At 40.4% G+C, this 14,999-nt stretch overlaps 1 protein-coding gene across 1 annotated transcript in view; it reads right to left on the bottom strand.

Annotated features, from left to right (window-relative positions):
- Positions 1–14,999, bottom strand: part of LOC126490947 (carcinoembryonic antigen-related cell adhesion molecule 3-like) — a 50,060-nt gene that overhangs the window by 18,963 nt on the left and 16,098 nt on the right. Inside the window, 2 exon segments of the mRNA XM_050126266.1 lie at positions 13,036–13,304; positions 14,303–14,662. Coding sequence (XP_049982223.1) covers positions 13,036–13,304; positions 14,303–14,662 — 629 coding nt within the window.

Below are 14,999 nucleotides of genomic sequence, written 5' to 3'. Positions count from 1 at the left end.
TATATAAATTTATATATGAAATATATATATATATTTCAAAGGTATCTTGACTTCAAAATTTGAATCTAAGGATATGTTTCTTTGGAAAGAAGTACTTCTTTGGTTTCTACAGAAGATGAGAACCTGTGCATTCTTTCCAGATTAATGTGGTCTACTAGACCCTGAAAAGTCACCATAAACACCCACAAAAATTACTTCACCCTACAAAAAGCAGGAAGAAGTTTGGAGAGATCTTTGTTCAAATTCACAAATATTGTTTAAAAACATGTGTTTACATTCAAAGGTGGATATGCTATAAAGATGAATACTTTGCATTAGTATGGAGATTGGTTTATTGATACAAATTTTGTTATATGTATATTTCTGCTCTTGATAAACGTATTGTGTTTGTGCAGCTCATTTCAAAATGTAATGTATAATTAAGAAATATAGGTCAACAGAGACCATCCATGATAGTCAAACTTGTAGTCATGGTAGTTAGGTTTTCTAAATGTACAGGGATATATTTCAAATGGATAGATATTCTTCAGATCTTTTAAAGACTATAGAACATGGCATTTAAAATATATTAAGAACTTAGAACTTTTCATGACAATGAGGCACATCTGCTCCTGGCAGCACCAATCTACTTCAAAAGATGATGGGCATTGAAGAGGTTCCTCATGCAGTTTGGGCAAGAAACTGCTCTTGCCTGAACTGCTTGACTGGACTTGAAGGACCCTACAGAAAAATGATTGATGTAGCTGCCTAAGAAGGTGAGACAGTCCCTTGGGGTTCCAGCTTCATGTAAGAGTCTGCCAGACATTCTGCAGGACACAGAAGAAAGCAACTGATGGATTTGCCATTGCAAGGCCGAACAGATCTTCAAATCTCCTACTTCATAGAAAAGTATACTGGATACTATGGACCTATAGACTGAAGATGGTTGATGAAATGTTACAGAACTTTGGGTGACTGTCCAGGTAGCAAGATGTCTCTGTCAGTTCTAGAGTTTTGGAAGTTGCTTGCAATGTGTTTCCTGTTTTCTTAGGTAATATTATATCCTTCTGGAATCTTTGATGGAGTTGAAGAATAGATAATTATAGTTATAGTTTTCCTTAGTTATGATAAAGAATAAAGTAGACATAAATGTTTTAATTCTTGCTTGATACTTGTTTGTTATATGTAATCTTACTATGTTAAAGTTAAAACCTTTCTTTTTATTTAGACAAAAAAAGGGGAGGTGATGTATGCTGTGAATATGTTTCATTTCCATTGGTTAATAAAAAAGCTGCTTTTGGCCAATGGCTTAACAGAGTAAAGCCAGGCTGAAAGAGAGAGAGAGAGAGAGAGAGAGAGAGAGAGAGAGAGAGAGAGAGAGAACAGAGTCAGAGAGAAGCCATGCAACTCCAGGTCCGATATAGATGCCAGACAATGGACAGAACTTTATCTGGTAAATTACAACCATGTGGTGATACACAGATTAATGGAGATGGGTCCATTTAGGATATAAAAGCTAGTTTAAAATATGTTTAAATTTTTTGGTTCAACAGTATTACAAATAATACAGTTTCTGTGTGATTATTTCAGGTCTAAGCGGTCAGGAATTAACAAGTTATCTGCCAACAGTAGTGCCTGGAAAAGGCTCAGACATATGGATGAATGAAAGAATGAATGCATGGATGAATACATGGATGGATGGATGGATGGATGGATGGATGGATGGATGGATGGATGAGTATACCAAGGCACTGCCGTTTGAGAATGTCATTTGTGGGTAGGTAATGCAGTCAGTTAATAATATCACTTTTATTTTTAATTTTATAGTATTTATGGATTTTATGTATATGTGTGTGATATGAAAGTGCTTACTTATGCATGTATCACTGAAAGTGAGAATGCTACTGTATAAATATGGAGGTTAGAGGGCATGAGGGAGTTGATTTTCTCCTTATTCCAGATAGAATCAGGGAATGACTCAGCATGTCAACTGTGGAAGCAAGTGACTTTACCCACTGACCAATCTCAGTGTCCCACTCTGGTCTGATTTTCATTTGGAGATTCACCCTGTCATAGTTGGGAACATTGTTCTTCAGACCATAAATGTCAGAGGTGATCAAGTTTCAGTAGGGAAACATTATGTTCATCCACTCATTTTCATGGTTTATTCACCCAGAGATTCCAACTGCTGAACTACTTTCCCCATCTGTCCTCTACCTGTGCTCTGCAGGATCAAATCCCAAGTCCCTACTTAAGCTCTTATCTTAGAACACTCCAGTTATTCTCTGAGTTCCCCTCCTTCTATGCATTGTCAAGTCATGGTATCCTCAACTTTGTGTCAGGACACAGGTCTACAACTTTGGGCCTGATTCTCACAGCCTTCCTCAAGTCACTTCTCCTGAAGCTCACTCTAGCATAGAGTGTAAGAGCTGTCTTCCTGAAACCAGAACACTCACAGTTTACATGCTCCATGCTCCTTGTGACTTTGTCATTTAAACTATGCTGAACTAAATCACATGGGGTGAAAATTTCCCCTACTCCCATGAGGTTATAAAAGATAACACCTTTCCTTATTTTTTGAGAAATGGGGGAAAAAACGATAAATGGTATATCCCAGAAATGAAGAATGCTGTCCAGAAAGGCTCCTTTGCCTCCTTCCATGATCACTCTCAGGGCAGCTATTTCTCATTCCCTCCCTCTACCTAGCTCTCCCTTATTTTCTTTCTTTTTTAAGTTTTGTACTCCTGCATTGCTTGTGTGAATACAAGCTAGTATAGCCCCCTTTGGATATCAGTATGGCTATTTATCAGAAAATTAGAAAACAATTTTCCTCAATACCTATCAATACCACTTTTGGGTATAAACCCAAATGATGCTCAATCGTACTACAATGTCATGTGTTCAACTATTTTCACAGCAGCATTGTTTGTCATAGTGAGAACCTGGAAACAACCTAAATGCCCCTTAACTGAAGAATGGATAAAGAAAATGTGGTACATTTGCACAATGGAGTATTACACAGCAGAAAAAGAATAATGACATCTGGAAATTTGCAGGCAAATGGATAAAGCTAGAAAACATCATTTTGAGTGAGGTAACCAAGACCCAGAAAGACAATTATCTTAAGTACTCACTCATAAGTGGTTTTTAAACATAAAGCAAAGAAAATCAGCCTACAAATCACAAGCCCAGAGAACCTAGACAACAATGAGGACCCTAAGAGAAACATACATGTATCTAATTTACATGGGAAGTAGGAAAAGACATGATCTCCTGAGTAAATTTGAAGCATGGGGACCATGGTAGAGGGTTGAAGGGGGAATAGAGGAAAGGAGGGGAGCATAAAAAATGTATAGCTCAATAAAATCAATAAAAAAGAAAAAATTTAACATGCTTATTGTATTTACACCATTTTCTCCTCTCATTCTCCCACTCTACCCCTCTCATACTTTCACTCAATCTCAACTTTATGACTTCTTCTTTAATGTTTAATATCACACGTATTTATATACAAATTAATAAATATGTAAATACAATCTGTTAGGCCCATTTACTATTGCTCATGTAAACTTAAGTTTTACCTGACCAATTGGGATTGGATGACCTATTGAGGGCCCATTCCTAAATAATAATGATTGTCCCTCTCTCAGAACTCATTAATTGCTTACAGCTCTTCATTTTGGGGTAGAGTCCCATGAGATTTATTCATCCATAGTGGAATATCAATTGGAATTTGATGGTATTCTGAGTTACATGGGACCACAAAAGAAAGAAGGTAACTCCAGGATGTAATCTGACTGTGTGACAGCAGAGAGGAACAGCCCTCTGATGCACTGAACTTCAAACAGTTATGCAGAAGCATATTTATTGATTGTTACATGAAACTTGTTTTTTGGGGGTAGAACAAGTTCCTCATACCAAAGCCCCTGATTGGATCTATGCTTTCTGAAGAAAAACACCACACCCCTATGACTTAAGTTCTTATTGTGTACTCTTTGCTGTACCCAATAATAAGAGACACCCCAGGTTTGGGACACAAAGTTTGAGGATTCCAGGTGGATTTGACCCAGACATCTTCTCCCTTTAAAATAGATCTTAGAATAGTTAGAGTTTCTATGAAACCTAGAAACAAAGGGAAATAATTAGTAGTCCTATATAGTGATATTTATTTTATGTTCTAATAAATAAAACTTGCCTGAATATCAAAAGGACAAAACTAAGGCAGTATAGGTCAGACAGTGGTGACACAACCTTTTAATCCCAAAATTTGGGAGACATAGACAGATGTATCTCTGAGTTCAAAGATACCCTAGACTACACTAGACCAATGTTAAAACAAATCAAGATGGTAGTGGCTTATATTTTTAATCTCGGTACTAGGGAGTCATACATCTTTAGTTCCAGAACTACAGGGAATATAAAATTGAGATGAGAGAAAGGTTTAGTCTATTTAGTCTGCTTAGTCTATAGCCACCTTGCCTTGGTAGAGGTAAGGCTTCCCTAGTGGCTTGGCTGCTTGGCTTTTCTTATTTTTAGACAAGCTTTCTTTATTAAAACAGAAATAAATATCACTATAGTCCTACTCAGTTCTGATATCTGCAAATCTCAGTAAAATAGCATGTGCAGATATACATAAAGTTTCTAGGAAGGCACTTATTTCTTGGAGGTAACAGACAACTATATAATTAGATGTAAGATATGCTTGGCAAGAATGAAATCATTTCTGGTATTGGAGTCCTAGACAGCTTAATTCAGCTAATAAGTTCATAGACCCTAGAAGAATACGTAGTGTGGCCACTTTCCTAAATTAATATAATTTCTAGGTAAATTTAAGCATGAATCATTATACCTACAGCTAATTGTACCTCTCATAGTACTCAACAAAGCCTCTATTTGCACAGATGGAGGCCAACAAAGAACTCCAAAATTTGTCAAAATGTTTAGAACAACAGATATTGCAGGATGTCCAGTCCAAATGATTTATCTATATTACAATATCCTTGTTTAGAATCAGGGATCATTTCAAAAGTTGAGGTGGAAAGATTGTAAAAAGTCAGAGGACCAGCATGTGTACTGTGAGATTGTGTATTCTATATATGACAAGGACTTTACACCCAAGCATTCTCAATTGTATGCCTGATTCAACAGGACCTAAATAATGACAACACTAACTTAAATCCTAGCATGGACGAGGAAATCTCCAATAGCTTTACCCAAAAGTAAAGTGTTAGAGTAATTAATGAATGCTGAAAAACAGAAAATCAGTATTCTCCATGAATGAGCCTCTGATAGATCATCCAATCCCGAATTGTCAGTCATAAACACATACACACATGAGCAACACTAAGTAGACCCAGCAGATTGTATTCATACATTGATAAATTTTATATAAATATATGTATTCTAGTAATGATTATAAAAGTAGCATGAATTAGAGAGAGCGTGGAAGTCATGGAAAGTGATAGAGGGCGAGAATGAGGCATGAAATGGTCTAGATGCAACAAGCATGCAAGAAAATCCTAAAAAATATCCTAAAAGTTTTAAAAGGTAGCAAAACAAGAGAAAGCTTGGAAGAGTGTGAGAACAAGAAATAGCTGCCATGAGAGTGATCATGGAGGGAATCCAAGGAACCTCTTCTGTGAGCACTCTCCAGTTCTGGGCATCATCATCAAGCAGACTTCCCCCAATTCCCAGAACATAGGAAAGTTACAGATGAAAGTTTCACATCATTTATTCAGTTCAGTGCAGTGTAAGTGACAAGGAACGTGGAGGAGCCAGGTATTTTAAACTGAGAGCATACAGGTCACAGCACATACAGTTCCTAAACTTTCTGTCCTAAAAGGAGCTGCAAGAGATGTGGTCTGATTAAAGCTGTGAGGACATGACCTGAAGCTGCAGATTTGTGTCCTAACACAAAGTGGTGGAGATGGTACCTTGACAGTGAATGGGGAACTCAGAGTATGGCAAGAGTCTTCTATGATAGGAGCTTGAGATGGGACTAAGTATTTGTTCTCACAGCCTAAAGGGAGAGGAAGGAGAGTTACAAATGTTTGGCAGAAGAAAGGCCTTGGGGAAATGGAAACAGTAAGGGGAGGAGGAACCAGATTGTTTTATTGTCAAAGTTTATCATCTTTGGCAATTATTTTCTGAAAACTGGTGTTCTCAACTATGACATGATTTCCCTATAAATGAAAATCAGATTATGGTGGGCCACCAAAATGGCTCAGAGAGTAAAGATACAAGCTACCAGGGTGGAAATTCTGAATTCAATCTTCAATTTCAACTTGGTGGAGGGGGAGAGCCAATTCACTCACATCTGTCTTGTATGTAAAGTAGAATTTTTGTACCCATGCACTGATGTATGCATGAATAAAGATGCACGTATTGTCTCACTCTCTCACAAACATACATAAAATACACAAGTAACTGCAAATAAAAGTTATGTTCTAATATAATTCCATTTTATTAGCAACCACAATGATAGTCCTTTCAAAGTCAGTGCCCTTGTATAATCATTCATTCATTCATTCACCCACAGATGTCTCTGCTTTTTTGAGGAACAGCAAGATTGTTCTCTACTATTAAAGCCCTAGGTGAAATGGACTGGAAGGCAGAAAGTTATTTAAAAGATGAATTCAGGGTTTGACTAGATCTAAAAGGGAACAGAGAAGAGAATGAGAAATGGGGGACTGAAAGATAATCCAGTGTTTAATAGCACTTGTTGCTGCTGTTCCAGAGGACCTGAGTTCAGTCCCCACCTCCTATGTGAAGAGTAATCACAACCTCACTTAACTCTAACCCCCGGGGATTCCACACAATCCCTGGGTACCCAATAGTCAATTGGGCATTTCTTTCTGGGTCTCAGCATAAGCATCTAAGCTGCACTGGTGCCCTGACCATTAGTCAATAGTTAATTGGCTTATGAGACTTCTCAAGATGGTCAGGGTCTCTAAGTAGAGGGACAGAGGACTTAGGTTCCCTTGATGATTGCATGTGCTTAGAGTCCCGTGAATTTTTTCCTGAAGGCAAGCAGTAACAGATGTTGCTCATCTATACAGCTGTCCTTTCACAGTATTAGGACCATGTTTATATGTGGGACTACTTTATCATCATGACAATATTCATTAACCATATATACTATCATTGGGAAACTGAGACACAGAAAACTCACTGTGTAGATCTGCCACACATGAGCCATATATTACAGACAAGCTGTCTGCATACAACCATGTGTGCAGTCTCTTCACCCTGGAGACATTTTCAGGTTTCTGTGGAGGAAGACGTGCTGTTTTTCAGAGATGTTAATCTCAGGAATCAGCATCTTGAGGAAATGTCTTCTCTATGTGTCAAAAACAAATGGACAGTTTCATATGACTTGAGAACTAAACTACCTGCCTCAGGGGAATTTTTGCAAAATTCCACGACTCTGCAGCCCACCTGTTGGACAGGAAATCATGTGTTTTCTGGGATGTTATTGCCACTAATACAGAAAGGCAGATGAAAAGACTTTGCTTTCATCCTTCCAATGAATCTTGCAGCTAACTTAGGACTCTCTATGCATAGGGAGTTACTATTTCAGACAATTTTACATTGGTCTCTCACCATACACCATTGTACTCCTTAAATAAGTAACCCTTTCGGGGATTGACTTTATATAAATAACAATGGTCTCATATGGAAAATGTTAAATTTCAAAATCACTAACGTAGTTCTGCCAAACATACCTCTACCATCTACCAGTAATATTTGCCTATGTAAACATCCACTTGGGAGTGTTGGAGATATGATTCAGTGGTTAAAAACAATGACTATACTTTTAGTGGACTCACATTCTGTTCCCAGGACACCCAGGATAGCTCATAAGCAAATTGTAATTCCATTTTCAAGAGGTCTTAGGGCCCCTTTTTACTTCTGTGGGTGATGGAGATGGGGAACATCTCAGAATTGATTCCATGCACACATGTACACTGCACAGTGTACAGTGAGACTGTGTTGTCTGTTGTGCTGGAAATGAATCAGGGATTGTGCATGCTACATGAGTACTCTTCTATTAATTGGCACTCCATCCCTGGGTTGACCTGCCCAACTAAGGTTATACCAGAGATATGATAGCTTTTTATAGACCAGGATTGGAAGCAGACAAGATTGTCTGTCAAAATTTGGGAGCATGGGGGCAGTGTGTAGAAGGAAGGATAGAAGAGGATGGTTGAGGAGAACTTGAGGGAATGGGATAGTTGAGATGGAGGAAAGACAGATATGAGAGCAAGGAAAGAGATATCCTGATTGAGGAAACATTATGGGGTTAGCAATATAGATGGCTCTAGAAAAAAAATGCCCAGGAAACCACAAGGATGACCCAAGCTAAGACCCTAAGCAATAGAGGAGAGGGTGTCTGAACTGGCCTTACCCTGTAGTCAGACTGATGATCACCTTCATCTAACAACAGATGGAAACAGAGACAAAGACCCACATCAGAGCACTGGACCAATCTCCCAAGATCCAGTTGAAGAGTGAAAGGAATGAGAGTATGAGTAATGAAGTCAAGACCATGAGGGGTTCACCCACTGAAACAGTTTACCTGAGCTAATGGTAGCTCACCAACTCCAGCTGAACTGGGAGTGAATGAGCATGGGAACAAACTAGTCCCTTAGGTGAACCTAGACTGGCATTTGAATTTGGAGAATGCAGTCCTCCCAAGAGAGAGGAACTTCCAGGCAGAGAGTTTACTTAAGGTCAATATGTATTTCTGTCCCTACCTCATGCTTTCAAGTTCCCTCCATTTGCTTTCATGATCACCATGACATAGAAGGATAACCCAAAGCTCCTGGAGTCCAGTAAAATGGAGGAGCAAGAAGATTGAAGATCATAATGGGGAAACCCACAGAGATGGCTTACCTGAACTAGTGGGCGCTCATGGTTCCTGGACTGACTGCTGGGGAGACTACATGGGACTGAAGTAGCCTCTCTGACTGTAGATGACAGTTGTGTGACTTGATCTGCTTAGGGACCCCTAGCAATGGGGCCAGGATTTATTCCTGGTGCATGAACTGTCTTTTTGTAGCCCATTCTCTATGGTAGAATTCCTTGCTCAGCCTTGATGTAGTGGGGGAGGGACTTAGTCATGCCTCATTTCAATATGTAAGAATACTTGACTTCTCATGGGTGTTTCTACCCTCTCTGCAGAGTGGACAAGGAATGGGGTAAGGAAGGGGGAATGACAAGAGGGGAGAGAGGGGGAACTTTCTTTGGTATGTAAAATTAATTAAAAAAGAAAATAAAAAAGATTAATAATACAAGTTACATTTAGAATTTTAATGTCTAATTTCTTGAGTTCTTTATATATTTTGGAGATCAGTCCTTTGTCTAATGTGGGGTTGGTGAAGATTTTTTTCCCACTCAGTAGGCTGCCTTTTGTCTTATTGACTGTGTCCTTACTTTTTTTTCCAGTCTATTTGGTGTTCTGTAGGCTTGTTGTACCTTCATAGGGATATTCTTCTGTAGGTTGGGAAAGTTCTCGTCTATAATTTTGTTGACTATATTTTCTGTGCCTTTGAGCTGGATTTCTCATTCTTCTACCCCTATTATTCTTAGGTTTGGTCTTTTCATGGTGTCCCAGGTTTCCTGAGTGCTTTGTGTTAAGAATTTGTTGGATTTAGTGTTTTCTTTGTGACCAATGAGTCTATTTCCTCAATATTAGACATTAAAATTCTAAATAACCCAATTAAAAAGTCGTGTACAGAACTGAACAGAGAATTCTCAACAGAAGAATTTCAAATTAACAAAAGATACTTAAGGACATGTTCAACTTCCTTGGCTATCATGGAAATGTAAATCAAAACAACTCTGAGATATCATCTTACTCCTGTCAGAATGGCTAAGATCAAAAACACTAATGATAGTTTATGCTGGAGAGGATGTGGAGCAAGGGGAACACTCATCCATTGCTGGTGGGAATGCAAACTTGTGCAACCACTTTGGAAATAAGTGTGGCGGTTTCTCAGAAAACTGGGAATCAACCTACCTCAGGATCCAACAATACCACTCTTGGGAATATACCCAAAAGGTGCTCAATCATACTACAAAAGCATTTGTTCAATTATGTTCATAGCAGCATTATTTGTAATAGCCAGAACCTGGAAACAACTTAGATGCCCCTCAACTGAAGAATAGATAAATAAAGTATGGCACATCAATACAATAGAGTACTACTCAGCAGTAAAAAAATAATGACATCTTGAATTTTGCATGCAAATGGATGGAATTAGAAAACATTATCCTGGGTGAGGTAACCCAGACCCCCCCCAAAAAAACAAATATGGTATATACTCACTCATAAGTAGATACTAGACATAAACAAAAGGCAATAAACGAGCCTATAGTTCATGATTGTAGAGAAACTAATAAGGTAAAGCCAAAGAAAACATATATAGACCCTCCTGGAAATTGGAAACAGACAAAAATTTGGGGCAGGAGGTAGAAAGAAGGGGAGAAGGGGGAATTGAGGAGAACTTGAGGGAATGGGATAGTGGAGATGGAAGAAGGACAGATACAAGAGCAAGGACAAAGATATCTTGATTGAGGGAGCCATTAGGGAGGTATCAAGAAACCTGGCTCTAGAATAATGCCCAAGAACCCACAGGAATGACCCCAGCTAAGACCCTAAGCAACAGAAGAGAGGGTTCTGAACTGGCCTTACCCTGTAGTCATACTGATGATTATTTTAAATATCACCATAGAACCTTCATCCAACAGCAGATGGGAACAGAGGCAATGGCCCACATCAGAGCACTGTACTGAGTTCCCTAAATTCAGTTGAAGAGTGGAAGGAGTAAGAGTATGAGCAAGGAATTCAAGACCATGAGGGGTTCATCCACTGAGAGTTTGCTTGAGCTCACCAACTACAACTAGACTGGGAGTCAGCTCTGAAGGGGGTTGACAGTTGGGGCAGACTGAAGGGCCACTGATAGTGACACTGGAATTTGTCTCTACGGCATGTACTGGCTTCTTAGGATCCTATTCTCTTCGGATGTAAGCCTTGCTCAACCTAGATATAGTAGGGAGGGCCTTGGACTTTCTACAGTTTAGGGTGTATGGCCCTCTCTTAAGATTGGAGGGGTGGGAGCCTAGGCAGTTTGGATGCTCACCTTACTAGACCTGGATGGAGGTGGGTGGTCCTTGTACTTCCCACAGGGCAGGGAACCCTGATTGCTCTTCGGGCTGATGAGGGAGAGGGACTTGATTGGGGGAGGGGGAGGAAAATGGGAGGTATTGGCGGGGAGGAGGCAAAAATCTTTAATAAATAAATAAATAAATAAATAATACAAGTGACAGCTCATGCTGGCATTGATGTGGAGCAAAGGGAACACTCTTCTACTTTTGGTGGTAACACAAACTTGTACAGCCATTATGGAAATCAACAAGGCTGATACTCAGAAAGATGGGTATCATTCTACTTCAATATACAGCTCTACCACTCTTGGGACATATTATAGTCAACCAATGCCTGATTTCACTTAAGATTCACTTCACAAGAAGGAACCCATATCCATCACTGCTTGTGTAACCTAGAACAAGAGACTGGATACCCAAAATGTGTGGGATAAAAAACAAATAAGACTGCTAAAATTAAAAAAATGAAAAAAAATAGTTCCTAATGATAATATGCTGTACTCAAAGATACCAGTCGTCATCAATGAGACTTTTTTTTATAGCAGAGTGCTTTTTTTTATTGAGAATAAGAAAAAAAAGTTTCCGCCTCCTCCCAGCCTCCCATTTCCCTCCCCCTCCCCCTGCCCTTCTCCCCCTCCCCCCACTCCTCTCCCCCTCCCTCTCTAATCCAAAGAGCAGTCATGGTTCCCTGCCCTATGGAAAGTCCAAGGTCCTCCCGCTCCGTCCATGTCTAGGAAGGTGAACATCCAAACTGGCTAGGCTCCCACCAAGCAGGAACATGAAGTAGGATCAGAACCCCTTGCCATTGACCTATGCTTCTCATCTGTCCTCATTGTTCGCCATGATCAGAGAGTGCGGTTTTATCCCATGCTTTTTCAGTCACAGTCCAGCTGGCCTTGGTGAGCTCCCAATAGATCACCCCCCACTGTCTCAGTGGGTGGGTGCACCCCCCCCCGTGGTCCTGACATCCTTGCTCGTGTTCTCCCTCCATCTGCTCCTCATTGGGACCTTGGGAGCTCAGTCCAGTGCTCCAGTGTGGGTCTCTGTCTCTATCTCCATCCATCACCAGATGAAGGTTCTATGGTGATATGAAAGATATTCGTCAGTATTGCTATGGGATAGGGTCATTTCAGGTTCCCTATCCTCCGCTTCCCAAGGGACTAACTGGGGACATCGCCTTGGGCTCCTGGGAGCCACTCTAGGTTCAAGTCTCTTGCCAACCCTAAGGTGTCTCCCTTAACTAAGATATGTGCTTCCCTGCTCCCCTATCCAACCTTCCTTTATCCCAATCTTCCTGTTTCCCCAAGTTCCCCCAATCCTCCCCTTCTCACTTTTTCAATGAGACTTTCTTTGCCAGCACATGAGAACAGAACAGATGCAGAAATCCCAGACAGACATTATGAAGCATGGACAAATTCTTCTTTTGCCACTCATCCTCACTGAATGGATTGCTTGTGCCCATGCAGCATCAATGTTAGGTGAATTAGTTAAACATAAAATGTATCTGAGCAGATGAGAAAAAGCATTTATCTCTGTGCAAACACTGCCCCATTTTTACAGCAGACTCAAAAAGTTTGAGGGTTCCTGAAATGATTTCCCAGGGAATCTGAGGTTTGGCTATATATTTGAAACACAACATAAGCTCTTAATGGCTTTGCATTTTTGTATACTTTATTGATGTCTTTATTTTCCTTTAGAGACGGAGTCTCACTTTAAATCTTCGCCTGTCCTTATAGACATATGTATCCCAAGAGTAGAGGCATGAGTGAACCTTCTGGCTGTACCTGATCATTTTCATCACAAAGTTTTTCTCTTTGTTGTACCCCATTGATAAATTAATGCCCTCATTCTACTGTAGGATGAGAAAAGAGATCATTTATTCATCACAGATAGGGTGACTGGAAGACTTGTCTTCGAACTGACTGGGTTGGAGACCTCACACTGATACTCTCCAGCATCCTCCCTCCTGACAGGATCTATGCTGAGTCCACACTTTGTTGGGGACAGTGTCATCCTCTCTGTCAGCTGGAGACTCTGATTATTGAAGATCCAACGGATGAAGATCCCAGTGTCAGTTGAGAGGCAGGTGAGGAACACAGAGCTCTCTACTGTAACTGTGGTGTTGGTAACTCGAATGAAGGGCTGTGTCACAGGCTCTGAAAAGAAACAGAGCAGAGCAAATGATAGTATCCCTAGAGAGCTCAATAATCTCCTCTTTAATTCATGCTTAATAAATCCTCCAGGATAGATAAGTTAGAGCTGTGATTATATACACAACTTGTGCTTTTGATCTATCACACATGGTCTGTGTGACCCTGATTTAGTCACTGTATTCCCTGAGTCTCAATTTTCCTATAATATAACCAATTGTAAATGATCACTGTTGTGTCTAAGAGTTAAGCTTAGTTATGAGCAGTGCCTTGATCTTAGGATGTAGGAGCTGCTAAAATCAGCAGCATCTGTAGCTATTTACATGTAGAAGAGAATTCCCTAGGTTGGGCTCTGGACTTTGTCTGGATTAGCAAGCTCCTCCTTTTCTTCTATGAGATCACTGATCTTCCATTAAGTGTCCTAAGCCTGGAAGAAAAATAGGCTGTGACCTAGCCACCTGTCTACTGAAACTCAGGAGAAAAGATTCCCAGATGTTCTACCTAAGTGCACCTGTCACGGCAGTGCACAGCTTGTTCGACACTCTATGGGACTTGGAAAGTCAGTAAAGCCTTGTTCTGTCAGTTCTAACACAAAGTGAAAACCACGCACTGCTAACCTGGAGTCAAAACAGGGAGAGAGTTTTGGAGTTGGGGCTTTCTAGTACTCTCTGTGAGGACGCCATGGCTTCCTCAGCCAGGGCCTGCCTGGAAACCATAGAGTTTCTCTTGGGACTGTATTCATAGCCACAAGAGCCTGTGGTGAGGCTGACATACTGTGCTGAGTTATCGAGCACACATTCTCCTCTGTGCAGGGGGAGACTGGTGAAGGATTCTGATCTACTGCAGTTTGTCTAGCACATGTGTGACACCCAGTAAGTATCCAAACCCCACTGTGGGGACCCAATGCAATGGGAAGCAAACAAGCATAACCCAGTCTTGATAGTCCAGTGTATGAGGTAGCATAAACCACACCCAGCAGGTGGAGGCCTTAGAAAGTTACTTACTGCTCACATGAAGTTTCGCATCTACTTTTTCGATTTTGAAATCTCTATTTAAAATTTCTAGTGTGTACAATCCTGCATCTTTCTCAGTGACATTCTGGAGCATCAGGGATCCATTGGTGTACACCATCTCTCTTCTGCTGTGTTCGCTCCCCCAGGTGGTGTAATTAGTGGTTCTGCTGTATTCTACAACTTTAAGGACCTGGGTCCTAGACGTCAATTTGTACCAGGTAAAAGCTTGCAGTTCTTCTGGAAGATTATGAACTTGGAGAAGATTGCTTTCCCCTTCAGCAGCATAGGGAGGTATTGTTTGGATCATGAGTTTGGAAGAGGTGAGAGGGTTACAGCAAGGAGAAAGGGAGGCTGTAAGGAGAAAGAGAAAAACCATCATCACATGGGGATAATTGTGCTTTGTGTAAAGATGATTGCCTCCATCTTGAGCAAACAAATTCATCACTCAGCCTAAAGTTCCTAGTGTTTAAATGTCTGTTCCACTTAATTAAGGTAATGTGACATTCTCCATTCCTTCAGTGCCCCTTAAAGTGTCATTTCCTCAGGATGGAAATCTCCCCTCAAGTATCTGCATGCCTGCTCCCTCGCTGTCCTCAGGCAGACACAGAACACACTGCACACTGGGGTGTTTGAGAGGATGCTGTCTCTGAACTTCCAGGGTTTTTACTATCTGTTTTTATTGTTTCTG

The sequence above is a fragment of the Alexandromys fortis genome, unplaced genomic scaffold, assembly GCF_014885135.2.
Source record: "Alexandromys fortis isolate MF-2015 unplaced genomic scaffold, M_Fortis_MF-2015_v1.1 scaffold_240, whole genome shotgun sequence".
Taxonomy (NCBI): Eukaryota; Metazoa; Chordata; class Mammalia; order Rodentia; family Cricetidae; genus Alexandromys; species Alexandromys fortis.
This window is presented reverse-complemented; position numbering and strand designations above follow the sequence as displayed.